The 26,871-nt window shown below is 58.7% G+C and overlaps 5 protein-coding genes across 7 annotated transcripts; 2 read left to right on the top strand and 3 right to left on the bottom strand.

Moving 5' to 3' along the window:
• Nucleotides 1-1,592: 1,592 nt before the first annotated feature.
• Nucleotides 1,593-5,058, bottom strand: P3H4 (prolyl 3-hydroxylase family member 4 (inactive)). Its single transcript, XM_005139762.3, has 8 exons — nt 4,561-5,058; nt 3,456-3,605; nt 3,170-3,341; nt 2,951-3,079; nt 2,722-2,867; nt 2,554-2,637; nt 2,299-2,440; nt 1,593-2,217 (listed from the first exon to the last, which is right to left on the bottom strand). Exons 1-8 carry the CDS (start codon nt 5,035-5,037, stop codon nt 2,204-2,206), a joined length of 1,314 nt encoding a protein of 437 aa, XP_005139819.3. The 5' UTR covers nt 5,038-5,058; the 3' UTR covers nt 1,593-2,203.
• A 1,345-nt stretch (nt 5,059-6,403) lies between these two features.
• Nucleotides 6,404-11,756, top strand: FKBP10 (FKBP prolyl isomerase 10). Its single transcript, XM_034070129.1, has 10 exons — nt 6,404-6,704; nt 8,011-8,156; nt 8,245-8,434; nt 8,670-8,815; nt 8,894-9,083; nt 9,301-9,446; nt 9,677-9,866; nt 10,033-10,175; nt 10,378-10,541; nt 10,673-11,756. Exons 1-10 carry the CDS (start codon nt 6,493-6,495, stop codon nt 10,856-10,858), a joined length of 1,713 nt encoding a protein of 570 aa, XP_033926020.1. The 5' UTR covers nt 6,404-6,492; the 3' UTR covers nt 10,859-11,756.
• Nucleotides 11,642-20,385, bottom strand: NT5C3B (5'-nucleotidase, cytosolic IIIB). 3 transcript variants are annotated; one of them, XR_004550356.1, is made up of 10 exons: nt 15,146-15,214; nt 14,909-15,007; nt 14,411-14,480; nt 14,076-14,122; nt 13,795-13,880; nt 13,548-13,637; nt 13,222-13,384; nt 12,764-12,964; nt 12,412-12,579; nt 11,642-12,265 (listed from the first exon to the last, which is right to left on the bottom strand). XR_004550356.1 is itself a non-coding variant. In XM_034070131.1 (9 exons), the coding sequence occupies exons 3-9, from the start codon at nt 14,460-14,462 to the stop codon at nt 12,469-12,471; spliced, it is 750 nt and encodes a 249-aa protein (XP_033926022.1). In that variant the 5' UTR covers nt 14,463-14,480; nt 14,909-15,007; nt 20,182-20,385; the 3' UTR covers nt 11,642-12,468. The 3 variants fall into 3 exon arrangements, 2 of the variants coding, with proteins under 2 accessions (XP_033926022.1, XP_033926021.1); XM_034070131.1 differs by lacking the exon at nt 15,146-15,214 and adding an exon at nt 20,182-20,385 and having other exon boundaries at nt 11,642-12,579; XM_034070130.1 differs by having other exon boundaries at nt 11,642-12,579.
• On the top strand, nt 16,352-20,420 carry KLHL10 (kelch like family member 10). Its single transcript, XM_005141089.4, has 5 exons — nt 16,352-16,515; nt 16,695-17,184; nt 17,647-18,264; nt 18,937-19,086; nt 20,049-20,420. Exons 1-5 carry the CDS (start codon nt 16,370-16,372, stop codon nt 20,418-20,420), a joined length of 1,776 nt encoding a protein of 591 aa, XP_005141146.2. The 5' UTR covers nt 16,352-16,369.
• A 198-nt stretch (nt 20,421-20,618) lies between these two features.
• On the bottom strand, nt 20,619-26,563 carry KLHL11 (kelch like family member 11). The gene is given in 3 exon segments (XM_005141093.3): nt 20,619-26,022; nt 26,096-26,490; nt 26,492-26,563. Coding segments are annotated over 3 exon segments (2,064 nt in total). The 3' UTR covers nt 20,619-24,425.
• Nucleotides 26,564-26,871: the final 308 nt, after the last annotated feature.

Genomic DNA, 26,871 nt, shown 5'->3' with positions numbered 1-26,871 from the left:
CTCAGTTGGGAAATCACAGCTCTGGAGGGAGGTGAGAGACGGAGCTTCCACCGCCCCTGCAAGGAAATGGGAGCTCATCACTGTGTGTGGGGCTGGGGAGCCAGAGCACAGCGAGAGCCCTGCCAGAATGGGGAGGAAAGTGGCACAGCACACAGCATGGCATGGCCCAGTACAGCACACAGCATGGCACAGCCTGGCACTGCACAACACACAGCATGACATGGCATGGAACAGCACACAGCATGGCACAGCCTGGCACAGCACAGCACACAGCATGACATGGCCCAGTACAGCACACAGCATGGCATGGCATGGAACAGCACACAGCATGGCACAGCCTAGCACAGCACACAGCATGGATGCCAAGATGACAGCCAGAACATTCATTTATGTTCCTCCTCGGTCAATGTCATGGGAGTCAGGAAGCGCAGTGCATGGTGCTAACCCATGGAGTACTGCAGCCTCAGCCCCTGCATCCCACCTCCATCCCCTGCTCGTGCCCTTGCATCCCACCCCTGCACTCCACGGGGGACAGTGACTGTGACCACAGCTCCAACCACTGCTGGGTCACACCAGTCGCAGAGCACTACTGGGAGCGCTGGGCCGAGTGGTGCAAGGGGGGGAGCAGGAAGGGGACCCAGGACACCCGGCTCTGAGCAGCATCACCCGGAGCCAGCAGGAGCAGGAGCCAGGACCCGTGTCCCACAACGTGAGCCGAGGGCCTCGGTGCCCAGGAGCGAGTGGAGCAGGGCCCAGCTCCACCCTCACCCGGCTGGTTGGGAGCCTCGAGCCTTTGCCCCCTGAGCACGTCCCGTTCATCCGGGCGCACCCACCGAGCTCCGCTCCCATCGGTGACGAACCCGTCCGGGCACGGCCCTGCCCTGCGCAGGGGGCATGAGGCTGAACCCCCCCCAGCGCTGTGGGTCTGGGGGCTCAGCCCCATCCCTGCTCCCAGCCCTGGGAAATGGGAGCTGTGGGGCAGGGCAGGGCGCTCTCCTGCAGCCTCCCCTCCACCCCCTTCCTTCCATTCCATTCCCTTCCCTGCCCTGCCCTGCCCCGGGGCCCACGCCGTGATTCAGCCTCTCGGTTTCAGTCCTCGCAGCCAACACTTCCATGGGAGCAGGAACGGGCCCCGGTGCTCCCGACGCCCCGTGCCCGGGGCACGCACGGGCCCGCAGCCCCCGGAGCGGCTCCGAACAGCCCGGAGGGAGGGGGGCATCCTCCAACCCCCCCCCCGGGGCCCTGGAACAGCGGCAGGGCCACTCTGCACCCTCCGGCCCAGCCACAGCACCAGGCACCCCCCAGTGACCGCTGTCGGGTGGTGCAACCCCAAACCAAGCCGCAGGTGATGCTCATTCCCCCCCCAAACACCCATCCTGCAGCACCCCCAGCCCCATTCACCTGTTCCCATCACGGTCCCAATGTGCTCAGGACCCTCCCAGCCCCACAAGAAGCTGGTTGCTCCCATGGCCCCCAAGCCACACAAGGCTAGCTATGGGGTCCTCCCTACTTGATGGGGGCATCCAGACCCCCACCCCATCCCTGCCCATGGCATAGCCCAGCCCCAGGGAGCCCCCAGGCGGAGGCAGCCATGAAAAGACTGGTCCAGACTTTATTAAAAGTAAATATTTAGGAATAAAAAGCACCCGTGCAGGTCGGGAAGTATTAAATTAACGGAGCTTGAGGCTACAGAGAACTCAAGGCACACACAAGGCACGGGCAATGCGGCCTCACCAGGCACCATGGGGACACCAGCACACCGGGATCCCCATCCCATCACCGGCACATGGGGTCCAAAGGGACCCTGGAAGGGCCCTGAGATGGGGCAGCTCCGTGCACGGCTCCTGGAGCAGGGCAGCCCCTTGAGACAACGTGGTCAGTCCTGGAGCAGTGTCCTTGGGAAGGAGCTGATGGACACAGTGACCCCAGTGCTGTGGGGCACCACCAGGCTCCTGGGGACAAGGGTGGCCCTGGGGGAGCTCGTGGGCAGGCAGGAAGGTTCAATGGTACCGATGCTCCATTGACAGGCATGGGCTGCGCTCAGGACAGGGATGCCTGGGTCACAGAGGCAGCTGCAGGGCTCTGGGCAGGATCAGCCCTTCCCTGCAAGCTCAGGTTCCTGCATGGGGCCCGTCAGGAGCCCAGTGTCCCAGGGCCACCAGCACCATCCAGCTCTGCCAGGGCCGGTGCCCCTTCGCCTGGCTCATGACAGGGTCTCTGCAAACATGGAGGGCTCGGTGGCACCGGGGAGCAGGCAGCCCTGCCCCATGGCATGGCCCCTTGTCCAGCATCACAAACCTTGGTCAGCTTTGTCCCCTTTGGTCCTGGGCTCCTGCCACCACTCAGCGAAGAAGCCTTCCTCATAGTCACCTTCACCCTCGAACTCACCATCAGAGGGCAGGTCCCGCACCTCCAGCCCCTCATCCCCATCCACCTCCATCTGCAGCATGGGGTGGGCAGGGGGAGGCATTGGGGCTCCAGGGCTGGTTTGGGGGGTCAGAACCCCCTGCCTGCCCATGGGTACCCACAGCACCCACCCGCACCATCATTTACCTCATCATCAGCCTGCAGGTACTGCCTGGCGAAGTCCAGCATCATCTTCTGCGTGGCCGTCTGGTTGTGGTAGCGCACGGCTTCCTGGGCACAGGATGGAGCCAGGCCTGGATCAGCCCCTCTGTCCCCACCGGAGGGACATGGGGCCGGGGGGGGGGGGGTCCTCACCGGCCGCGGCTCGAAGTCCTCCTCCCGCAGGCGCCAGCGCTCGCGGTGGAAGCGGTAATAGACCAGGTTCTGCTGCATGACCGTGTCCCCCGGATCGAAGAGCATGTAACTGGAGACACTGCGCACAGCATCCTGCACATCGTTCACTGGGGGAGCGGCACCCAGAGCGGGTGAGCCCCTGCCCAGGGACCCGCAGCACCCCCGGCTGCCCCATCCCACCATCACTCACACTTGTAGTAGGCAAACTGCAGGTAGTGGTACATGGTGGCCACAAACTTCTCCACGAAGTAGCCCCCCACGTTGGGGGTGAGCTCGGTCTCGCAGTCCACCTTGCACTGCAGCACGCTCACAAAGTGGTCTGGGTTTAGGGGGGAAGGCTTTAGGTTCTACTCCCCATCACCCCCATCCCGGTCCCAGCCCGCTGTCCCCCGGCCCCATAGCGAGGCACCTGCAATAGCGGGGTAGAAGTCCTTGAAGTCCTGCAGCTCGTAGGCTCCCTCGCAGCCGGCCAGGCAGTCCTCGTAGGCCCGGTAGTACTGAGCCAGCGCCTGCTCCATGTCAGCTGCACTGCTCCGGAAGTCCCCGTTGTTGTAGAGCTTCACCGAGCGCACGAATATTGGCTGTGGGAGGTAAGGGACCAGGGCTCATGGTGAGGAAGCTGCTCCCAAAGGCTTGGCAGGACCACACGTTGGCAGCCCCAGGACACCCAGTCCTAACCCCATCACCCTCCTCACCTCGTAGGGCTGAGCCTCCAGGTCCACCAGGTATTCATCCACGTCCAGCATTGTCCTGTAGTAGTTGAGGTACCTCAGGGTCATCTCGTGCTTGGGGTTCTTCTGCAGGAAGGTGTGGGCAGCGGACACTGCTTTCTCGATCTTGTTTGACTGGGAGGGAGGAAGAGGCAGGATGGGGACAGGTCAACCCCGCAGGACCATCCACAATGGTGCGGGTTGGATCCGTGCATCCGCTCCTCCCGGGCACCGCAGCATCCCAGGAGAGCCTCCTGCTTCCAGCTGCTTTATGAGCACTTGGATGGCAACTTCAAGGGAGTGAGATGGGGGGGGGGGGGTGAAGGAGCCATCAATGAGATGGGTTTGGGCCAAAGAGAGCAAGAGGAAAAGGCATTAAGAATCTAGGCCAGGCTGTCCCCTGCCACTGCCAGCACTGAGCACTAAACCAGCACCCGCAGCCCAGCACTGTGCCTGGGGAGGGGAGGGGCCCCCACCAGAGAGCTTGGGCAGGGTCACCCAGGCCGATGCACCCAAAACCTCCCTCCACATCTGCTCCATGAGCCCAGGCAAGGATTCTCCCTGCAGGAGCCTCCAGACATGTCCTGCAGCAACCACAGTGGCTCTGGTCCTGCCAGCTCAGGCTCCTTGGCTCCCCAGCCAAGCCCTGGTGTCCCAACACCCTGCCTGGCCAGGGGGACACAAGGTGGAGCGGGAGGGATGCAACCACAGGGGCCCAGTCCCAGGCACTCCCCTCACATCCTGATGCATCCCAGATGATGCTGACGTGCTACGGCACAGGGGCAGGATGGAGGAGCCAAGGAGGGGATGCCAGGTGGGGGTGCAGGACAGGAAAGCGAATGACAGCAGGGTGCAGGATAGAAGGGAACGGGGTTCAGGGGGTGCAGGCTGGTGGTGTAGGATGGGGGTATCAACAAGGACAACAAGGGGCGCAGGATGAGTGTGCAGAGCTGGGGAGGTGCAAAGTGAAGGGTAAAAGAGGGGGCACGGACCAGGGCAGTGCAGGATGGAGGCACAGGAACCCCCCCTTACACTTCCCCCTTCCATCCCACCAGCCGCATTGCGCGGCATTTGCGCGCCCCGGGCTCACCTTGAAGAGCGCGTAGTGCAGGTACTGGTAGGGCAGGCGGCGCTGGAAGTCGCGCAGGGTCTGCGCGGGCGGGTAGCGCAGCTGGAACACGGGCAGGTCGCGCTTGCAGGCGCGCAGGCAGCCTGCGCGGCGCAGCAGCCGCCCGAAGAGCTGCATCTCCCGTTCCCATTCCCAGGCCGCGGGGTCCCCATCGGAGAGCGGCTCCTCGGCGGGGCCCGGCTCCGCGCAGCGCCGGTGGCAATGCGCTTCGCTGTCGCGCAGCAGCCGGTGCAGGCGCAGACTCGCCTCCAGCTCCCGGGCGCTCTCTGCCCACTGCGCACCCGCGTACTGCTCCAGCGCCCGCGCGTACGCTCTCTGCAGCGGCTCCAGCGCCTCCGCGGGGAAGCCGCGCACGCTGTACTCCTCGTACTGCGCCGCGCAAGGCCCCGCAGCCGCCTCCAGCAGCAGCAGCAGCAGCACCAGCGCTGCGCCGCCCATCACCGCCGCCTCCGCCGCCGCGCACTGTCCGCGCAGCGCTCCGCGCAGGGGGGCGGGCGGCGGGGAGGGGGCGGTGCGCGGAGGGTGCGCAGGGTCTGAGTGCGGCTCTGCGCGGCCGGCGCAGCGCAACACGGGGCGTGCTCGGTGCTGAACGGACCCCATGGGTTCCCTTCCGCACCCCGCGACGTGAAGGGGGTCACTGTGCGTCCCGCACTGCGGGCTCCGGGGCTGCAGGACCCCGGGGATGTGCTGTGTGTGCCCTGTGGAACGGGATGTGCTGTGTGTGTCCTGTGGAACGGGATGCGCTGTGTGTGCCCTGTGGAACGGGATGTGCTGTGTGTGCCCTGTGGAGTGGGATGCGCTCTGTGTGCCCTGTGGAACGGGATGCGCTGTGTGTGCCCTGTGCTGCAGCTCAGAGCATCCCGCACCCTGTGCTGAACCCCGGGGCACCCCGGGGTGCTGGGCTCTGCCAAACCCGGGCAGTGACCAGACCCCCCCATCCCAGCGCTGGCCTGGCTGGTGGCTGGTGCCAAGCTGGTGGCCACACACCCTGAGCTGTGCCAGACCCTAGCACTGCACCGAGCCAGCCTTGGCATGGCCACACTGGCCCCAGCCCAAGCCCAGCGCCTTGTTGCCGGCTGGCCGGTGGCACTGAGGGATGTCACAGCCTGGGGCAGGAGCCAGGACACGGCTGAGCCCTCTTCCTGCTCCCACAAGCTCCACAGATGCAGGCTGGGTGCTGCGTGCGCCCTGAGCCCCGGCTCCAGGGGTGCTTGAGGTTCTGTCCTCACCCGAGGTGCTGCCCCTTGGAGAACCAGGTTTTGGTTGGGGTTGGCTTGAATTCCCATTTGGGACTTGCCAAGGGCTCTTATCACGGTTCCCATCGCGGGTTGGGGAGGTGGGGATGCAGGGGAACACATATGGGTGCGTTTGGTGCTGCTCCTATCCCGGAAAGGCTTTTGGGGGGTATTTTTAACCATCAGCACCCAATAAAAGAGATTGAGGAGCAGGAGTCAAACACTGAATCCCTTGGATTCCCTATGCCGGGGACTGAGCAGCAGCATCCGGAGCTGGGGGAGCGATGGCTCCAGCGGGAGGAGGCAGCAGCGCCAGGACCCGTTCGTGTGCGGGGACACAAACTCACTTCCAAGCAGCTCTCGCTGAGCTCTTCCTGTGGGGAAAAGAAAGGAGAACACAAAAAGGAGAGGAAAAAACCTCCCCCCGACCCCTGGTACCGGGAGCTGCCTCCGAGCTTCCCACTGGGACTTCCCAGCGCTGCCTGCTCTGTGGAATGGGGGGGGACGGGGGACGGGCCTCGCGTTGGGATCGTGGCTGAGGAAGCGCCAGGCCCGGACACGTGTACAGAAATTCCGGGCAGGAATCCCACGGGAAGGGGCGGCCGAGCGGAGCAGGCTCCGTCCCTCCGCCTCCTGCTTTCCGCCGGCTCCCAGCGCCATGGACCCCGGCAGCTTCCTCCTCCTCCTCCTCCTCCTCCTCCTCCTCAGCATCCTGGGGGCGCCGGGGCTGGGGGACCCCGGCCCCCTGGAAGACGTGGTGATAGACAGATACTACATCCCCAAAATCTGCCTGCGGGAGGCCCAGATGGGGGATTTCATTCGCTACCACTACAATGGGACCTTTAAAGATGGCAAAAAGTTTGACTCCAGGTATAGCCCTCGGCTCCTCACCTCTGCATGCGGCGCCGGGGGGGACCCTGCATGCCTTGCACCCCCCAGGGGCAGCAGGGGAGGGGCAGGCTCCGGGCAGCCCCATGCTCGGACCCCAAGGAAGGCTTTGGAGTGGGTGCTGGGGGTGAGGGCAGGGAGCCCGAGGGTCCCCCTGCGCCCCATGAAGCAGCAGCCCTGCCCATCGGTGCCTGCACACCCTCAGCCCCAGGCATGGGCAGGATCTGCCCCTGAGGGAGACATTCTGCACTCAGGACATGTATGTGCATGTGCAGGGCAGGGAAGCACTGAAACCCTTTGAAACGTGGCAGCAGTGAAACCCGTTCATTACCTAAGAGGCTTTGCTCTGGCCGGACTTGGTTTTCCTCAGCCTGGGCACCGATCCTGCTCTGCTCCCAGTGCCTGCCAAGCGGTTTATGTCGGTGCAGTCCCTGCTCTGCAGCACCGGGAGCGAGGGGTGAATGAGGGGCACAACCAAAGGGCAGAGCCAGAGGATGCAGGAACAAAAGCTTTTCACACGGATGCGTTTAAGAGGAAAGCAAAGGGATGCTGCTCTGGTTAAATGTGTCTTTAGTGTGAGCATGAAGGGGGAGAAAGTAATGAGTGATGCACTTCACCTTCTGCTGTGGGCACCCCGAGTGCATCTTTTCCTTTTCCTTTTCCTTTTCCTTTTCCTTTTCCTTTTCCTTTTCCTTTTTCCTTTTCCTTTTCCTTTTCCTTTTCCTTTTCCTTTTCCTTTTCCCTTTCCTTTCTTTTTCTTTTCTTTCCTTTCCGGGGACATTCCCTGCTAAAGGACCTTGTCTTCACTGCTTCTTGCAGTATTTTCAGCTCTACAAATAAAGCCAGATTTGCAGTGGAAGGATGAGGCCTGGGCTCTTTCCTTCCCTCCTTGCTCCATAGAGCTCCAAATGTGCCGTAGGCAAAGGGGTTGGGAAGTGGCCGAAAGCCGCATCCAGCTCCATGGATGAGGATGGTGTCAAAGGGTTTGGTACCAACGGGAAGCATCACCCCCCTCCTTTGCACCCAGAGGGTCCCACCTGCACTCCCCTGCCTGCATTGTGCTGGGTGCGCAGCTCCATCACAGGCAGCGCAGGATTGAGCCCATCAGCATCAATGGTTTTGAGCTGCGGGCTCTGCAGCAGCACAGGGACTCACCATGAGGCTGTCCCATGGCTGGGGTCCTGATCCACCCCAAACCCTGGGTGCTGAGCCCTCAGCTCCCCCAGCACCAGCAGCATCGGGGGCTTGGCCCCATCCCGCACCCCTGACAGCTCTGTCCTTCACCCAGCTATGACCGAGGGGCCACGGTGGCCGGTGTGGTGGGTGTCGGGCGCCTCATCACAGGCATGGACCGGGGGCTGCAGGGCATGTGTGTCAACGAGCGGCGTCACCTCATCGTGCCCCCCCACCTGGGCTACGGCAGCATCGGTGTGGGTACGTGGGGCTGGGGGTCCCTGCATAGGCTTTGCTGGGAGTGGGGGTCCTGCCCTAAGCTGCTTTGTCCTCGTTGCTGCCCCTTTAGCGGGGCTGATCCCCCCAGACGCCACCTTGTACTTCGACGTGGTCATGCTGGACATCTGGAACAAGAAGGACAAGCTGCAGATCACCCCCTTGTCCAGACCCCCCCACTGCAACCGCACCGTGGAGAGCTCGGACTTCGTGCGGTACCACTACAATGGCACACTGCTGGACGGGACCCCCTTCGACTCCAGGTACAGGCACTGGGATGCGCTGGAGGTGGATGCAGCCTCTGCCCTGGGGCACTGGGAGGGCAGGGACCAGGGGATGCTGAGCATGGGGGCTCACGCTGCGCCCTGGCCAGAGCAGCCTCCCCTGGTGCTTTCCCTCCCTGCACCCCATTAGGGCCGGTGCAGCTCCGTGATCCCAAACCAGCTTCCCACATGGCTCAGGCCTGGAGCCCTCCCCACTCTTGTTCCTCCCCACCAGCTACAGCAAGAACAGCACCTACGACACCTACGTGGGCACGGGCTGGCTGATCAAGGGCATGGACCAGGGGCTGCTGGGCATGTGTGCTGGGGAGAAGAGGAGCATCATCATCCCCCCGTTCCTCGCCTATGGGGAGAAGGGCTATGGTGGGTCAAGCATCGCCCCCTTCCCTCCCACCCCTGTTCCCCGGGCCCCGGTGGGGCTGATCCGTGTCCCCTCCTCAGGCTCCGTGATCCCACCACAGGCATCACTGGTGTTCAGTGTGCTGCTGGTGGACTTCCACAACCCCAAGGACGGGGTCTCCCTGGAGCACCTCGAGGTGCCCGAGCCCTGCAAGCGCCGAGCTGTGAGCGGGGACTTCGTCCGCTACCACTACAATGGCACATTGATGGATGGGACACTCTTTGACTCCAGGTGTGGGGGGATCCCTGAGCCCACCCTCTCCATCCCCATGCTCAGCAGCATGGAACAGCTGGAGAACTGATGGAGGAGAGGGTGGGAATGGGCACAAACCAGGCTGCAAAGCACAATCCCTGTTTGCTGCACAGGGTTTGGCTCCAGGCAGAGGCTGGGACAAGGGATGTGGGAACAGGGCTGAGATTCACACCAGGCTCTGCTTGTGTCCCTGCAGCTACTCCCGGAACCACACGTACAACACCTACATCGGGAAGGGCTACATCATCCCTGGCATGGACCAGGGCCTGCAGGGGGTCTGCATGGGGGAGAGGCGGCGCGTGGTCATCCCCCCACACCTGGCCTATGGGGAGAACGGAGCAGGTAAAGCACCAGGTCCAGCAGCACACGCTGTGGCATCCCCTCCTTAGCCCTGTGCATCCCACACCATGGGGAGAGCTCTGACCAAGTGGGACCATCACCATCCCTAGGGCTCTGGGTGCTGCGGGGCCAGGGGAAGGGCTGACACCAACACGTGCTGAGGGATGGATGCAGGGAATGGCTTTACCCTTTACCGCGGCTCTCCCGCAGCTCTCCTCATCCTCCTCTTCCAGGGGACAGAATTCCCGGCTCAGCCGTGCTCGTCTTCGATGTCCATGTCATTGACTTCCACAACCCTGAGGACCCGGTGGAGATGGAGACCTTGTACCGGCCGGAGGGCTGCAACCTCACCACCGGCCACCGGGACTTCATCCGCTACCACTACAACTGCTCCCTGATGGATGGCACCAAGCTCTTCTCCTCGTGCGTGCTGGGACACATCCTGATGGTGCTGGGCTGGGGCAAGGACAGGCACCGGCGCAGCAGCCCCGTGCCATGGGGCAACACATAGGGTTTGGGGGCACAGCAGGATGGAGCACAGGGGATGTGGGGCACGGTGCCCATGGGGTCTCCTCTGTGCCCACTGCAGCCACGACTACGAGAAGCCACAGGAGGTGACCCTGGGCACCAACAAAGTGATCGAGGGCCTGAACAGAGGCCTCCTGGGCATGTGCGCAGGGGAGCGGAGGGTGCTCATCGTCCCCCCGCACCTGGGACACGGCGAGAGTGGAGGTAGGGAGCATCCCATGCAGAGCCGGGGGTCCCGGGGTCCTGTTCCCCATCACCCAATGGGTGCTGGAGGCTTTCACCCATCGGGGTCCTGTTCCCCATCACCCAATGGGTGCTGGAGGCTTTCACCCATCGGGGTCCTGTTCCCCATCACCCCATGGGCGCTGGAGGCTGTCACCCATTGGGTCCTTCTGGGGTGTTCCAGCGCGGGGGGTGCCCGGCAGCGCCGTGCTCCGCTTCGAGGTGGAGCTGATCTCCATGGAGGAGGGTGTTCCTGAGGGATACCTGTTCATCTGGCACGGGGAGCCCCCGGACGGGCTCTATGAGCACATGGACCTCAACAAGGACGGGGAGATCCCGGCGGAGGAGGTGAGTGAGGGCTCCCAGTGCCCCCAGTGGCTCCGGGGACCCCACGGTGGGGAGCAGCATCCCAGGGATGCCGGATGCAGGCACCCAGGGCTGCGCAGGAGTGAAGCAGCTTCCCCCTGTCCCCGCTGCAGTTCTCCACCTTCATCAAGACCCAGGTGGCCGAAGGGAAGGGGAGGCTCATGCCCAGCTCCGACCCGGACAAAGTCATCGCTGACATGTTCAGGAACCAGGACCGCAACCAGGACGGGAGGATCACCCCCGAGGAGCTGAAGCTGAAGGCGGATGAGGACCAGGAGAAGATCCACGAGGAGCTCTGAGGAGCAGCTCCTGCTCTTCCCTGCGCACAGGACTCGTCCTGGCCTCCTCAGGAACCTGCCCCTGCCCTTCCCCAGCCCTTCCAGGGGGAGCATTTGGGGGTTCCCCTCCCATTCATTAACTGAGGGGGTTTTGATGCTCCTTTGGGCAGGAAAACACCAACCCCCAGCAAATAAACCCAGGCAAGAAGGTGGGAAACACCCACACAGGGTCTCCATCCACCCTGGGGACAGCAGCACCCACATCCCCATCCCACTGCGCCCTGCGGATGGTACCTCTGCTGTGGAGCCAGACCCTGGAGCCCTTCCCTGCTGCCAAACCCCACTCTGCCCCCCTGCTCCCAGCTCCCCACAGGGCAGCAGCATCCCCATTGCCATCCCCTTCCTCCCCAGCCAGTGACTGCACGTCCTGCTCCATGTGCTGCCCCACGGCAGGCAGGAGGGAGCTGCCCCTCACTGCTGCAGCAGCGCAGTGTGGTTTGGGGCTGGGGGCTTCTCCCTCCTCTTTAGAGAGGAGAAATAAAGAGAAGCCTTTAATGCTCCAGGCCCCCCCCCCCAGCATCCTCCCTGGGACAAGAGGCTGGAGGGGGCTCAGGTCCCAGGGCAACACCCCAAGGTCCTGCAGGCATTTGCTGCTTCAGAAAACCCAGCACCCCCCAAGGCAGCAGGGACTTGGCACAGCCCTTGTTTGCCTTTGGGAGCAGGAAACCTCAGGGAGCAGCATCCTCCCTGCCCCACAGCAACAGCCCTCACAGAGGAGATGAATCAGCCCAAAACTGCCTCTGAAATCATCTTGCAGGTAAAACAGATGCAAGAACAGAAGAGTGCAACAGGTCCCAACGAGCCCCTCCAACAACTGCTGCCTTCCACCAAATAAATCATCTCCACTGGTTTCCAAGGAGTTTGCTTTGTCTCAGGTTACTCTGCCATGGAACAGTCCTCGTGCAGGGGGGTCCAGGCTCCAGCACTGCTGGGTCAGGCAGGACTGGAACCAAACCTCTGCTCCTGGGATGCTCCAGCACAGGGGGATGATGATGCTGCAGCGCCCGGTGGCTCCATCCGGGATGGGGGTACCTGCAGCTGGGAGCAGAGATGCAGCAGCCCTGGCACTGAGGAACAGCAGGGCTGGGAGCTGCAGGGTGTCCATGGGGCACATGGGGTGGGTGATGCTGGAGCTCAGCCGGGCACTTGGCAGCCCAGAGACAACAGAAGAGACTCATTTTCATAGGGAGGAAATGAAACCACTTCCATCTGTCCTCAAACTACAGCAAATGATCTCCACTTCCGTGCTCAACCACTGCAGCAAGTGCAGAGCATCTCTACCTGAGACATAAAAGGGGTTGTCCGAGTGGGATGGAGCCTGAATGGGATGAAGTCCAAGTGGGATGTGCAGTGTGATGGAGATGAAGTCTGAGTGGGAAGCAGCAGATGTGGAAGCAGCAGATGGGGTGAAGGGAGGGGAGCAGCTTCCTCCACCTCCAGGGCTGCTCAAGGGGGTTGAGTGAGGTCAGGATGTGTAACGGGGCAGGAGCCTGCCCAGTGGCAGGTGTAGGTACCGGAAGATCAGCTCCAGGGCAGGACATCGGCTGCGGAGCTACTGGAGCCTTCCCAGCTCAGGTCTCCGTAAGGATGTAGCGGAGGATCCCGTTGGCCACATCCAGCGTCTCGTCCCTCTCCAGCACGATGTCATAGGCATCCAGGTACTTCCCCATCCGCTCTTCCACCTGCAGCAATGGGATGGAGCAGGGAGGGCTGAGAATGAAGCTGCTGCACCCACAGCACCACAGAGAGGGGTCAGGGACCACAGTGATGATGCCCCCCAAGTCACTGGGGCAGTGGCCAGCCCCTCTCTGCTGCCTTTGCACATAGAGAAGCAGCAGGGCAGCAGGAACTGCTCCTCACTCCCACCTTGTCATTGAGGAAGCCAATCTTGAGGATGTTCTCCACGTTGGGAACACCATCTGCCATGGTCAGGTCACCCATGGAGTCCCCCAGCAGGATGATGCTCGTGCGGGTGCTGAGCTGCTGGAAGTACTCGGTGCCCTGCAGGACACTGTTGTTCTTGTTGTAGGTGTGGATGAGAGGTCCCTTGAAGCACCTGAGGACTCCCTGTGCAAACAGGACAAACCCCTCCATGTGCCTCAGCCTCAGCTCCCTTCCTGCAAGGGGGATGCTCAGGGCACCAACCCTCATCTCCGGGATACCCCAAGGAAACCCAGCAGCCATGGAGCATGGAGATGGTCACAGCAGTCAGCTCCATCCACAGGGATCAAAGAGGCAGCTCTGAACCTAGCGGTGCCTTTAAGCACATGCAGCCAAAGCCTCCACTCCACATCCACACACACACACGGGATGCAGGAACTCACGTTCTCATCAAAGTCCATGTAGTTGGAGACCACGTTGATGTTTGCATGGAAGACGTTGGCCTGACGGATTATCTCCTCAAGGACATCACCGACGCCAGCGGAGAAGATGAACAGGGGCACGTTGTGCTCATGGAGCTGATCAAACCACTCCTTGAACCCATCCCTAGAGCAGAGGTGCCTGTTACAGGGTATCCCATCCCCTCAAGGCCAGGTTTAAGGGCAAGCATTAGCACAATGGGTTTGTGCTGTGGGTGACACCTGATGCTGAGCCAAGGGCCTGGCTCTGCCCCCACACCCTGCCTGCTGCAGGCGCCTGCAGCCTGTACCTGAGCATCACTCCTGACTCCCTGACGATCTGGGCTATGTCCTCCTTATGGATGTTCTGCTGTACCAGGAGCTCATGGACCCTGCTCCACCTGGGGAAAGGCAGAGAAGGAGCTTCCCAAAGCACCCTCTGGGCAAGGAAAGCTCCGGCCCTGCCACCAAGCCCAGGGACACCTCGAGCCTGTGTCTTGTTGACCTCAGGCAGAAGGTGCCGGGACAAGGTGAAGCTCATCCCATCCAAGCACTCACCACTCCACCATGAGAGGCTGTTTCTCTTCCGGGGTGCGGTTGGGATCGATTTCAATGGGATAGTAATAGTGCAGCAGATCCTTGAGCTGGTGGTGGAGAGATGGGGAAGGGCAGGGTGAACAACAGCGAGCAGGCACATGGAAACCTCCCTTTGTAACCCCCCTTCCATCAGTGGTGGCTGAGGTGCAGCCTGGACACAGCCTGGGGAGCTGCCACAGGAGCCTCCTGATGCCGGGTGATAGGGATGAACCCCACAGCACTGAGCAGCAACAGGCACCCACCTGCTTCCTGCCGTCCTCGCTGATAACGCGGCTGTCGCTGAGGATATCTGCAAGGACAGTGAGAACCAGCTGCAGCCCAGCAGCTCCCAACAGGCGGTTACCCTGCATCCCAGCTCCAGCCCTTCCCAAAGGCACAAGGCTGCTCAAGAGCAGCATCCGCATACAGTGAGGAGCAGCAGCAGGGCCGGGAGGCAGCTGCCACAGGGCTGCCCAAGGAGCTGCACCGAGGGAGGGGAGGAGCAGATGGGCAGGGATGCGAGGAGGCAAACGGGGGACATAGAGACCTGAGCACAGACACGGGGATCAAGCAGCAGCAGTGCCAGGGTCAGACTCACTGTGCGAGGTGGGGCAGCGCCGGCCGTGGCACCAGAACCTGCTCAGGGTCATGTCGAAGTCGGAGATGACCTGGGAGGGTGAGAGGAGCCCAGAGCTGCATGAGGCAGAGCGCTCTGCCCTTACCGAGGCAAAGCACTGCGAGGGTGCAAGGTCCAGGGCAGGGGGCAGAGCACAGCAATGGATGCGGATGCTCCTGCCTCCGTGTGGTGCCATCCCCGTCCGGGACAGAGCACCCCCGTCTCAGGGCGTGTGGCAGCACCAAAAGGCTCCCTCCTGCTGACCCCGCCGTGGGCAGAGGGGGTGTTTGGGCATCGCTCGTGTTCGTATCTTGCATTACCAGGGAAGGAAAGGGCCAATCCCCAGGTCCTGCCTCTCCTCTGGAGCTTCTCCATGTGCCCAGCGCGGGGCCGGCGCTCCCGGCACCGGGTTGGGCGCAGCCGGGACACGGAGCACCCCAACCCCCCCCCCCCCCCCCCCCCCAGCCCCGGGGCCGGTACCTGCAGTTTGCTCGGCCCCTGCTCCTTGAGGGACCGGATGATCGCGGCCGCACGCTCCGGGTGTTGGATACGGACACTGGCGTTCCTCAGCTCGGGCACCTGCGGGCAGAGACAGCGCTGCGGTGTCCGGGGCTGCGGAGCTCCAGAGGCTGTGCTGCCATCCGAGGCTCCGGTGCCATCCGGGGCTCCGCTGCCCTCCGGCCCCCCCGGGCCCCGCTCCCGCAGCCCCCCGCTCACCATCGCTGCGCTCCGGGCAGGGCCAAGCCGCGCAGCCGCAGGGCGGAGGAGGAGCCGGGGCCGGGGCTGGGGCTGGGGCCGGACGGGGGACGAGAAGGAGCAAAAAGCCCAACGGAGCTCGAGGCTCCGGACACGAGGGGGGTGGGGTCAGGGTCAGGGTCTGCACCAGGAGGAGCACAGGGCCCCAGGATGGGTTGGGGTGGGAGGCAGCCTAACCCTAACCCTAACCCTAACCCTGAACCCCATCCAGCTCCAGCCTCTTGCCACGGGCAGGGACCCCTTCCACTGGAGCAGCTGCTCCAAGCCCCAACGTGGCCTTGAGCACTGCCAGGGATGGGGCAGCCATTTCCCTCCCAGAGCTGTTCCCGGGTACACCCAGACACGAAGACAAGCAGCCAGCAATGAGCTACAGCAGCAAGGGCTCAGGATGGGGCTCTCCCTGCCCCACATCCCCTGCTCAGCCCCTTGCGGCTCCTTCCACCCCTCCAAAGGTGGCAGCAGATCCAGTACTTGTGGCTCCATCACTGACACAAGCTAACCTGGGCCTCAGCTTCCTCCTGTGTGAGCTGGTTCAGGGACACTGCAGCAGCCATTGGTTCTATGCCTGGGGAGGTTTATACCTGTGCTGAATGGCATGCAGGACTTGCAGGGTGTCCTGGGTTCAGCAGTAGCAGTCATTTACCCCTCCTTGGTACTGATGCATTCTGTGGTTTGACTTTGGGGCTGGGAACGGTTGCTGATAGCAAAGTATGTTTTGAGTAGTAGCAGCAGTAGTGATTTGTGTTATACCTCAGCTATTAAACTGTGCTTATCCCAACCCGTGGGGGCTACATGCTTTGGATTCTCCTTCCTAACTCTCTGGGAGTTGGGGGAGTGGGGGGGGAGTGAGTGAATGAGCTGTGTGTGGACTTGGTTTAAACCATGACACAGGGGAATCTTGAGGCTGTTCTTCCACAGCCATCAATGGGGCCTGGTCCAGCACAGCCTGGGCTATGGGGCAGCCATGGGGTGAGGGGCTGGGGGGGGGCAGGACCCTGTTCCCTGCGGAGGGGTTCACAGCCCCACCCTTGAGCTTGTGACATCATAGTGGAGCATGTTCTAGAGCCACCAGGCAGAGGTGATGTTGGAGGGACAAAGAGATAGACCCAGAGACAGGCACCTTCCATGGCCTCAGGCTTCAACATGGGGAACAGGTTGCTGTCCACCAAGTACTTATCCTCACACATGGAGAGGAAGATGAGTGCTATGGCTTGCAGCATCTTCAATGAGCTTCGTCTCGAGGGCAAACTCTGTGATGTGATCATCAGCGTGGATGGGATAGAATTTAATGCTCACAAGAACATCCTCTGCAGCTGCAGCCACTATTTCAGGTCAGTCAGAGGGGACGGGTGGCATTTCCTAGCCTGGGCTGTGCTGCCTTGGTGCTTCCATCACTAATGAAACATGGATAAAATCACACAGCCTCCCAGCAGGGCTACTGCTGGTACCCAAACGGGTGCCCAGGGGATAAGGGGCAGGGTTTGCCTCCAGCACTGCTTTGGTTTTCCAGGGCTCTGTTCACCAGCAGCTGGAACATGGCTGAGAAGAAGGTGTACAAAATCCCTGGGATCTCACCCGAAATGATGAGGCTCATTATCGAGTACGCCTACACCCGGACTGTTCAGGTCACCATGGAGAACGTGGAAAACCTGTTCATTGCCGCAGACCAGCTCAACATTATGGGCATCATCCGGCTGTGCTGCGAGTTCCTCAAGTCCCAGCTCTGCTTTGAAAACTGCATCAGCATCTACAGGTTCACACACTATTACTACTGCCCCGAGCTGCAGGAAGCAGCCTTCGTGTTCATCCTGCATCACTTCGAGGACATCACCAAGGTCTCTGAAGAGTTCCTCGACCTCTCCGTCAGTGATCTGAAGAGCATCATTGAGAAGGATGAGCTCAACGTGAGAGAGGAGGATGTCGTGTTCAAGGCTATCATCAGGTGGATTGACCACGATGCCCCGAACCGGCGGCACCACATTGCTGAGCTGCTGAGCAAGGTCAGTGCTGGTGTAGGCTCTGCAGGGCCACAGCCGCTCCGCTCCTCTTGTCCCTTTCACACCCTCGGGCTCTTGAAGACCTGGGCTTGGGGCTGAGCTCCCAAGTGCCTGTTTCCTTGTGTTCAACTGCTTGTCACAGGCAGGAGGGACCAAAGGTCACAGGAGACGTTATCTCTGCACACACAGAGCCTCTGTTTGTGTATGAGCCATGCAAGCGGCTGCAGGCATGAGGGCAGTTTGAGTCTGCGGAGAGGACAGCCCCAGGCCAAAGCAGCAGCAGGCTCCCTGCCATGAAATCAATTGGTTCACCCTTGCACCCCTGTTTCTGGACTAGCCCCAAGCCACACATTGAGTTCTCGGGTTCTTTTATGGCCTGAAACCTAAACCATTGAGCACTGTGGCTCTGCCCCCCGGACGCCATGGGGATGCCGCCCCTAACCCCCCCTTTTCTGTGCCCTCCAGGTTCGGCTGGCACTGCTGCAAGTGGATTTCTTCATGAACAACGTCAAAACGCACGAGTACGTGGAGGAAAACGAGGACTGCAAAGGCCTCATCATCAACACCCTGACGGAGATGTACCACCTCAGCATGCACGGGCCCCCGTACTCGGGCTCTGTCAGCCCGCTCAGCCGGCCTCGCCTGCCCTATGCCGTCCTGTTTGCCATCGGGGGCTGGAGCGGGGGCAGCCCAACCAACGCCATGGAGACGTACGACGTGCGGGCGGACACGTGGAAGAACGTGACGAGCGAGCAGGAGAGCCCCCTCGCCTACCACGGCACAGCCTATTTGAAAGGCTTCATCTACGTGGTGGGAGGCTTTGACAGTGTGGATTACTTCAACAGCGTCAAGAGGTTCGACCTGCTGCGCAAGAGCTGGCACCAGGTCGCTCCCATGCACTCGCGCCGCTGCTATGTCAGTGTCGCCGTCCTCAACGGCTTCATCTATGCCATGGGAGGGTTCGATGGGTACACGCGGCTCAACACGGCCGAGCGCTACGAGCCCGAGACGAACCAGTGGACGCTGATCAGCCCCATGCACGAGCAGAGGAGCGATGCCAGTGCCACCACACTGCATGAGAAGGTAAAGGTCATGTCACCGGGTTGGGGTGAGCGGAGCGGGGTGAGGAACCTGCAAGTGCCCATCCTGTCACTTGGCCCAACAATGAGCACTTGCAGCCAGAACCCCCCCGTGAGCAGCAGCTCAGGGAGGGGATTCTCCCCCTCTGTTGTGCTCTCTGAGACCCCCCCCCCCCCCCCTGCAGCCCTGATCCAGCACAAGAGGGACCTGGAGCTGCTGGGATGAGACCAGAGGGGGCCACAGGGATGCTGCGAGGGCTGGAGCAGCTCTGCTCTGGAGCCAGGCTGAGAGAGCTGGGCTGGGGCAGCCTGGACAAGAGAAGGCTCCTGAAGGGGAGACCTGAGAGCAGCTCCAGTGCCTAAAGGGGCTGCAGGAAACCTGGAGAGGGGCTGGGGACAAGGGCCTGTAGGGACAGGCCAAGGGGAATGGTTTTAACCTACCAGAGGTCCTGTCTGCCTCATGCAGTTGAGGAAACAAAGGATCTAAATCCTGCTGGCCTGAAGAACACACTGTGCTTGTATTCCTTTCAAAGCCAGAACCTCAGGACCATTCCCACTGAAACCCAAACCAACCTCCCCCTAGAAAACCCATCCAGCCACATCACTTGTTTTCCCCTTCATGTCCTCTTACCAGAGTACGACTGCCCTGCTCACTCTGCCTTCCTGCCCTGCTCAGGTGTACATCTGTGGTGGGTTCAACGGCACCGAGTGCCTGATCACTGCTGAAGCATACAATGCCACCACAGAGCAGTGGACCTTGATAGCAGCCATGAGAACCAGAAGAAGCGGAGTAGGAGTCATCGCGTACCAGAACGAGGTGTATGCGGTAAGGGAGGCCCCCAGCACCTGTACTGCTCACCCTTTGCTGACCTGCATTTCCTGGACTTCCAATGCTGGCCTTTTGCTTCCCAGTGAGATTTAGGGAAGGAAGGAATAGAATCACACAGTGGGTTGGGTTGGAAGGGACCTTAAAGCTCCTCCAGCTCCAACCCCTGCCCCAGGCAGGGACCCCTTCCACTGGAGCAGCTGCCCCAAGCCCCTGTGTCCAACCTGGCCTTGAGCACTGCCAGGGATGGGGCAGCCACAGCTTCTCTGGGCACCCTGTGCCAGCGCCTCAGCACCCTCACAGGGAAGAGCTCTTGCCTTATCTCCAATCTAAACTTCCCCTGGTTCAGTTTGAACCCATCGGAGCCTCCTGAGAACATCATCACCTGCACGCTTCTGGTTCTGAGAAATGTACAGACAATCTTTAAGCATCTGCAGCAAAGCAATCATTTTTGGCTGCTGCTAACAGGTTCAGCAGCACAGAGCCCTCGCTCAGTCCCATTCACCCCAGCCATGTGCTGCATTTAAACCCTGTAAAGTGTAAAATCCAACAGTTGCACAAAATACTGTTTCAGGAGGAACAAGGGAGCAGCCTGTTGTGAGCACACCTTGTGTTTTGAGATACCATGCTCTCAGCAATCCTCAAACTGAGCTCAGCAAGGCAGGGCCACTTCCCCTAGTGCAGGAAGGAGCTCTTCCTTGTGATAGTGGTGAGGCACTGGAATGGGTTGCCCAAAGAAGTGGTGAATGCTCCATCCCTGGCAGTGCTCAAGGCCAGGTTGGAGAGAGCCTTGGGTGACACGTGTGAGGTGTCCTTGTCCTTGGCAGGGGGCTGGAACTGGATGATACTAAGGTCCTTTCCACCCCAAACTACTCTGTGATTCTATAACTCTATGTAATGACCCAGCTGGCTGAGCAGGGGAGGAAGAGCCAGGTTCAACTCCGTGCCTTTGGCATTCACAGGTAGGAGGATTTGATGGAGTGAACCGGCTCCGCAGTGCGGAAGCGTACAACCCGATCAGCAACGCATGGCGCATGGTCCCCAGCATGTTCAACCCTCGCAGCAACTTTGGCATCGAGGTGGTGGATGACTTACTGTGCGTGGTTGGGGGCTTCAATGGCTTTACGACGACTTTCAACGCCGAGTGCTACGATGAAAGAACCAACGAGTGGTACGACATCCAGGACATGAGCATTTACCGCAGTGCCCTGAGCTGCTGCGTGGTGCCAGGCCTCTCCAACATCAGGGACTACGTTGTCAAGCGAGAGAGGCTCGTGGACAACTCTTCAAACGAAGTCAGGTTCACTTCTTCAACCGGCAGCCTGCCTGTGTAAACAGCTCTGTGCAGTGAATAAAGCCCTCTGAGCAGCAAGTGGATGTGTTGACTTCTATTCTAAAACAAACCAATAGAATGATATAGGCCAAAAGAAGAAGAATTAACATTTACAACTTTCATTCTATGGCACCACAAAACGTGTGGTATCGGCCCCGGCCTCTGCCGCAACTGAGAAAATGAAAGGTGCAACAAAGGATGCTAGAGAAATAAAAGGTTTATTTTCATTAATTCACCTCTTACAATAAACTTTAGTACAGTGTATTTAAGGTAAAGAACATGACAGTTGGGTTTGTTTCAAACCTAGACGCACACACACTACGTTACCTTACTGGAAGCCAGTACAGGCGTGCTGCTCCCCAGGCACTCATGGATGTCTACAATAACACAGGAGAGCACCGCTGCCGTGATCCACAGTGACACGCACCTATGAGGAGCATCTGACTATTAATGGTTTTCAAACACCTCGTTAGTTCCACACTTTACATTCATATTAGTAACGGGATTAGATCCTCAAGAGCACCTGTTCTAGCAGACTTCCACTTCAGGACTGACAACTGGAGATATGATTTATACCCTGCATAATGTGGACACAGCTGGCAATAAATACACCACTTACTTGAAGCTTGCTTTTTTAAGCCCACTGAGAGTTACAACATACTGTTAACTAGGTTGTGTTAAACAGAACCCAAACAGTTGCAATGCGTTGTGACTCAGTTTTGTCAGTACAGATCAGACACACAAGCTGAGCCAATAGTTCTGATGTTAACATTGACTGTGATGGAGAAAGATGCTACTGAAATAGTACTGCAGAATGCTTGGCATAGCTACTCATAATGCATGCTAAAAAGTTGGCATGTCTTCATTATAAACCCAGCACACTAACAGGGTATTCAGGTAGTCAGAAAATACTATGTACACACGTGGCACCTAGGAATTACTACACTGACTGCCGAGTGTGAGGCAGGATGTGTCCTACTCCACTGATGCTCTGAGCAGGAAGACAGGACATGAAACATGCATTTTGTGGCACATGTTCAGTACAGGTGGAGGAGTGTGATTGTCATGAGGAGGAAGAAAAACTCCTCCCAGTGCTCTTTTACATCAGTAAAGCCAGAAGTTGGCCTTCCAATACTTACTGCACACTAGGATCTTGCTGACATGGAACTGGCCACTATAGACACACTCAAAGAATCTCCAGGCTTCTGCTTCTAGGATCATTTTATGGACAGCCAGCAAGCTACGGCAGTCAGGGGCCACAGGGAGTTGCTGTGAGCCTCACAGGTTAGTGGGCTACAACACAGAGCCAATAATGCAACTCTTCCAAACACCTACATGTGATACAACGGGTAGTTAGAGTTGTCAAGTTAAAACCCATGGGCAATGCAATTGGTCCATTTAAAGTCAAGGTTAAAAGACCCCAAAGCAAACCCAACAACTTGAAAAATCCATAGAACTGGCATAGCAAGAGTTTGAGCAAGTGTAACTGTGCCCCTCACTCACCATGCAGACACAGCACACGGTTCAGGGTGTCACGTACGGAATCACGGCTGGCATTCCTGTGCTCTGGATGCTAAAGCTGCTTTGACACTATCTTGGAGTGGAATGTTTTTAGTGAACTTGTGTGTTAGCCAGAAGTTCCCACGGTAAGAGCAGTATCAGTTTTGCTTAGAAAAAGGACTGCAATAAGTTTGTTCTTGTATCTAAGTTGGCTGCATGCTGCCACATGTTAAACTGTTCCCTTCATCTTCCACTCGAAATAACAACCTTGGGATTTCTCCCTGTATATTGTCCATATTAACTGACAGACCACAAGAGGGCTTTGACAGAGCTGGGCTGGGCTGATACACACCATCCTTCAGCTCCCTGTCAAACCCTACAGCCAAGTCAGGGGGCAGAGCACAAAAACTCCTCATTGTTGTTTCTGTGCAAAGTCTGCTGAAATATCTTGAAATCAGCTCCCACAAATTGAAGTTAAAACAGTGGATTTAGCTCCCATTCTGAAACTACTCAAGCCAAACCTGCAAGAGCTCATGGGCCAAACTCCACTGGGTAAGCCCTTGCTCACAGGCTGATTTGGTAACAGTCACTTCTGGACATCAGCCTTAAACCTGAGCAAGCATTACCTACTCCTTCTCTTAGGCCTGCATCATACAATTTCATCTGCCCTAACAATCCCACAGGCAAAGAAAATACAACAGAGTGACTACAGGTGAGTAAACTGAGACAAACTGTTAGGATTTTCAACTCCTTTTGTTTTAAACAAGGCTACATTCTTCTATTGCAAAAAGACAAGTTATTGATCTCCAAAGTGGCAACTGCAAAGCAGAGCAGAAAGGGCTGTACACGTGAGAGAAACCCTGACACACCGTGTGGTTGAAAGACTTACCCAGTGTTTCAGCTCTGATCTAGGTTGGTGCTGAATTGGGAAATGGCAAGTATCAGCTCAGAAAGCTAAACAGTTAAAAAAACACAAAACAAAAAGCCAAACTGTTTAGAAGTTCTTTTGCACAGAAGAACTTTAAAACCACATTAAAACCACCAGAAAACCATGGTAAGAACCAAAGAAAGTAAATACATTCTCCAACAAGGTTTGTCTAGACAAATTCTGGAACACCCTGCTTACTCCTCCCTTTCCCTTCCCTAAGATCCTGAGTTAGGCTGCATGTGAATGCCTGGAACATTCAAATGAAGGGGAGGATGGGGAAGAAATGAAGGGAGGAAGGTGCATTCAATCTGCTAGCAACTTCAACTGTCCTGGAGCTCTTGGGACAGGGAAGAGGAGTGTTCAGTGGGACAGTAACCGTTTACTCTGAAGAAAATCTTCCATTTCTGTTCTCAAGAGCACAGCAGGAAGTGAACCAGAGCCAGGCAGGGCACTGGTTTATGTAAAACCCCCTCAGCACACCAAAAAGTATTGAAATCAGCTTCAATCTTCCCACCACACTGAGGAAATTCAGACGTTGAGACACTCATAAACTCAAGTGTCTGGCTTCAAGAGGACACTACGTGTGGATTTGTGATGGACCCTGCAGAGGGTACCGAAGGCAGAGTTCTGATTGTCAAAGACAGGCTGGAAACAGGCTCACAGGGGTTCTTCTAAGCACCTTTTCACTAGGCTGAAAAGGTGGGCAACATGTGAGGAAGGATCTACAACCAGCTCCAGTTTCAGTCCATTACTGTGAAATGCCCTCATTCTTACTACTCCACAGAGAGCAGGAACCAGTCAATGCTGGCGGGTGGTACTTGGTTGGTTTTCACTCCTTTCCTCAGGCTGATGTTGACCCCAGTTCCTAACGAAGCTGTCAAAGACAAAGCATCTTCTTTACTGCCTCAAGTTCTCTGTTCTAGCAAGTGGCTTGTGTTCTACCAACCATCCGTTCCCAAGCAAACACTGCAGCCTCTCTACAACAGACAGATACAAAATACTGAATACACACAGAAACATCCTGCAGTGAGTTGGTAAGGAAAGATTGTGCTTTCTTTTTCATCTATACACATAACTATTGCACTTGCCTCCAGCGTGGGAAAGCGAAGTACACTAACATGAACTGCATGTGAAGTTTAGTCACTGAGGAGGAGAGACTCAAAGGAATGTCAATAGATAAGTGCAAATAAAAGAGGTGCTTCAAGCACATACAAATGTAACCACTAAATTATTACAATGGGGATCTTTGATTTTCAGAATGCAACTGTTGGAGCCTAACGCCACAGAAGTCCTTGAAAATAAAGATCCCAAGAGAGAAGTAACAGACTTAATGTTCCCGGAGATATCTCAAAGCCCAGTACAGGCCACGGCTTCTCCCTGGGCACCACTGAGTAATACTGTTGGATTCACACAGCTCAATTCCCATCCATCCGCAATTTCTGAGCTTCTTAATACTCACTACATAAAAGATGCTGGTTTTATGCATCAAACCAAACCAACACCCTCATGTCTTATAAAGACATCTCCAGCCCAACAAGACACTACTTCCTCGACTCAGCAGGAGTGATGCTCGATGAGCTAGCACTCTATCTGCGAGCGGGGCATCCTCCGTAAGCTCAGGGAGTGTCGGTGGATTTCCTGCATCTGCCTTTCCTGCATTTGCCTTATCCTGTCCTTTTGCCACATGAGATTTTGTGGCATAGGGTATCTCTGTGTGCCCTGCAAGCACCTGAAGGGAATCCTCACGTGGCAGGCTGCTGCCCTGCACCGAGGCTGAGGCATAGGGGGCAAAAGCATCCAGCGCTTTCTCTCTGCACAGTATCGATATGCCTCCTTCCTGTACTGCTTGTCAATATCATCACTGTTTTTCCACCCCCCAATGATAAAAACATCATCTTTATAATAACAAATAGCTGCTCCTTCAATGCTAAGCACCTCTGGGGGTAAGCTTTCAAGTATTTCATCTGAGGCCCTGCCAGAGATCTTTACCTTGGCCTCCTCATTATCTATAGGGTAACTCTTGGGGCAGCACGATGCTGTGTGGTAAAAGTTCGTGTTAGCAACAGACATCTGAAAGGAGCAATAGTTATCAATGAGGGGCAGGGACTCCACGTCCTGCCACTGCCTTGTGTCAGCATCGTATCTGATAATGGCTGCCCTGAGCCCATCTTCGCTATCGCTGTCAACTGGGGTTCGAGCAGCGACATAAATGAACCGGTCATCTACAGAAACAGCTTTGACATCCCGAAGGATCTTGGGGGCTGACTCCAGGTTAAGCCATTTGTCTTGCTCAGGGCTATAAATGGCCACATCTTTAAAGCCAGGGCTGAAATTGCCATGCCCACCAATACTGTACAAGTTGCCTTTCACTTCAGTAAGGCCAAAGGAATGCTTTCGGGTTAGCAGGTTTGAGACTTGCTCCCAAATATTCCTGTTTGGATTGTACCTCTCTACAGTCTTAGCAAACCCTGGTTCCATGGAGCCAGCCACATACACGTACGACTCTGTCACCGCAACAGCGTGCCCATCCAGGTGGTTATGGATGTGGGGTAAGTTCACCCACCTATCTTCATCGATGAAATACCCCACACACTCACTCAAGTAATCCCCTCCCTCCGACACACCACCAATCACCATAATGACATCCATGTTCTGCCCAAAGCGCGGCAACGACGCTACGGGACAAGCGGAATGCTGCATGTTACCAGGCTGCAAGTTCTCGGACCTCAAGGCATGGCTCTCCACAGCCTCAGCCACTAGTTTAACACAGGCTTCATTGCTCGACACCAGCCTTTCCGACTTGACGTGGCGAGTAAGGTAAGTGGGCTTCATCTGAGACAACCTGAGCAGCTTAAAGAGATCCTCAAAGTACCTCTCCCTTTCCTCAGGGCTTTTCTGGACCCACCTCAGCACAGTCTCAAACAGGACTTCTTCAGAGTCCACCGTGATCTCCGAGTCCGAGAGCCAGTCCCTGACCAGGTGGAAGGGCAGTGTGTAGAACTCCTCGTCCTGGATGACTCTGTAGAAGTTCCTCCGGATCATGTCCTGCGCCTTGAGGGCCAGCTGGTTCAGGGAGTACATGTGTGCCAGGCTGTGGACGGCCACGCAGTTGGAGAGGTTCAGCTTCTTCTTCAGGAACTCTCCGCAGAACTCCTTGAGGCGGCTCAGCAGGAACCTGCGGCACGAACGCACACGGGTGATGCTGGGCCCGGCCCCGCACCCGGCCCGCTCCCCCCGGCCGCGCTCACCTGTCCGCCATCTCCAGCACCTCATGCACGTTCCCGGCGCTGACGCGGATGGTGCCGGTGTACATGAACCCGATGACGGCCTCCACCGTGTCCGGGTCGGGGCCGCCCTCCGAGCTCCACTTCTGCAGCTCCACGCGGCCGGAGCGCGACTCGGCGAAGCCTCCGGAGAGCAGCGGGGTGAAGTACTCGGTGGCGGCCGCCAGCACGGAGCGGTGCGCCCGGTACTCGCGGGCCGGGCCGGGCCGGCCGCCGCCGAACGCCAGGGTGATGTCGCAGTAGAGGCCGTGGCGGCGCTGCTCGTTCTGCCGCCAGGCCAGGTCGGAGCAGTGCGCGGGGCACCCGAACTCCTCGGCCTCGGCCTCCGCCTCCCCCCCCCCCGCCGGGCCGCGGGGCTCCGCTCTCCGCTACCACCGGCGGCCCCGGCTGCGGCTGAGGGGAGGCCGCGGCCGCCGCCATCTTGTCCGACATGGCGGGGTGCGAGCAGTGCGCCTGCGCCGCGAGCCTGAGGGGCGCGGCACTGCCCCCTGGCGGGCGGGGGGTGCTGCTGCCGGAGGTAAGATGGCGGCGGGGCCGCAGCCTACCCTCAGTGCGGGTCGGCAGCCGGGGCAGCCCGGACGGGGCCGGGGAAGGAGGCTCCGGCTCCATCACCCCCTGAGAGCCCCGCAGGAGTGAGCTGAGAGCCTGAGCCGGTTCTCCGGGTGACAGCAGCCAGAGCCGGAGGCAGGCACTGGGCCCTGGGGCTCCTTCCCAGGCTCCACAGGTACCGGGGCCGGGAA

Source organism: Melopsittacus undulatus, chromosome 17 (genome assembly GCF_012275295.1).
Source record: "Melopsittacus undulatus isolate bMelUnd1 chromosome 17, bMelUnd1.mat.Z, whole genome shotgun sequence".
In the NCBI taxonomy this organism is placed as follows: Eukaryota; Metazoa; Chordata; class Aves; order Psittaciformes; family Psittaculidae; genus Melopsittacus; species Melopsittacus undulatus.
Note: the sequence above shows the minus strand (reverse complement) of the source record. Positions and strands in the feature narration are given on the sequence as shown.

What these genes read in the sequence shown, in the direction of transcription:
- P3H4 (XM_005139762.3), bottom strand. Translation starts at nt 5,037, where the DNA reads ATGGGCGGCGCAGCGCTGGTGCTGCTGCTGCTGCTGCTGGAGGCGGCT. An exon ending in TGGAGGCTCAGCCCTACGAG is followed by an intron (nt 3,342 to 3,455) that starts GTGAGGAGGGTG and finishes TACCTCCCACAG; the next exon opens with CCAATATTCGTGCGCTCGGT. An exon ending in AGGACTTCGAGCCGCGGCCG is followed by an intron (nt 2,638 to 2,721) that starts GTGAGGACCCCC and finishes TCCTGTGCCCAG; the next exon opens with GAAGCCGTGCGCTACCACAA.
- NT5C3B (XM_034070130.1), bottom strand. An exon ending in GCGCTGCCCCACCTCGCACA is followed by an intron (nt 14,123 to 14,410) that starts GTGAGTCTGACC and finishes CTGTCCTTGCAG; the next exon opens with ATATCCTCAGCGACAGCCGC. An exon ending in TTGGCTTCCTCAATGACAAG is followed by an intron (nt 12,580 to 12,763) that starts GTGGGAGTGAGG and finishes CCATTGCTGCAG; the next exon opens with GTGGAAGAGCGGATGGGGAA.
- FKBP10 (XM_034070129.1), top strand. Translation starts at nt 6,493, where the DNA reads ATGGACCCCGGCAGCTTCCTCCTCCTCCTCCTCCTCCTCCTCCTCCTC. An exon ending in GGGACACTCTTTGACTCCAG is followed by an intron (nt 9,084 to 9,300) that starts GTGTGGGGGGAT and finishes GTGTCCCTGCAG; the next exon opens with CTACTCCCGGAACCACACGT. An exon ending in CTATGGGGAGAACGGAGCAG is followed by an intron (nt 9,447 to 9,676) that starts GTAAAGCACCAG and finishes CTCCTCTTCCAG; the next exon opens with GGGACAGAATTCCCGGCTCA.
- KLHL10 (XM_005141089.4), top strand. Translation starts at nt 16,370, where the DNA reads ATGGAGAGGAAGATGAGTGCTATGGCTTGCAGCATCTTCAATGAGCTT. An exon ending in AGCTGCAGCCACTATTTCAG is followed by an intron (nt 16,516 to 16,694) that starts GTCAGTCAGAGG and finishes TTGGTTTTCCAG; the next exon opens with GGCTCTGTTCACCAGCAGCT. An exon ending in CCACCACACTGCATGAGAAG is followed by an intron (nt 18,265 to 18,936) that starts GTAAAGGTCATG and finishes TGCCCTGCTCAG; the next exon opens with GTGTACATCTGTGGTGGGTT.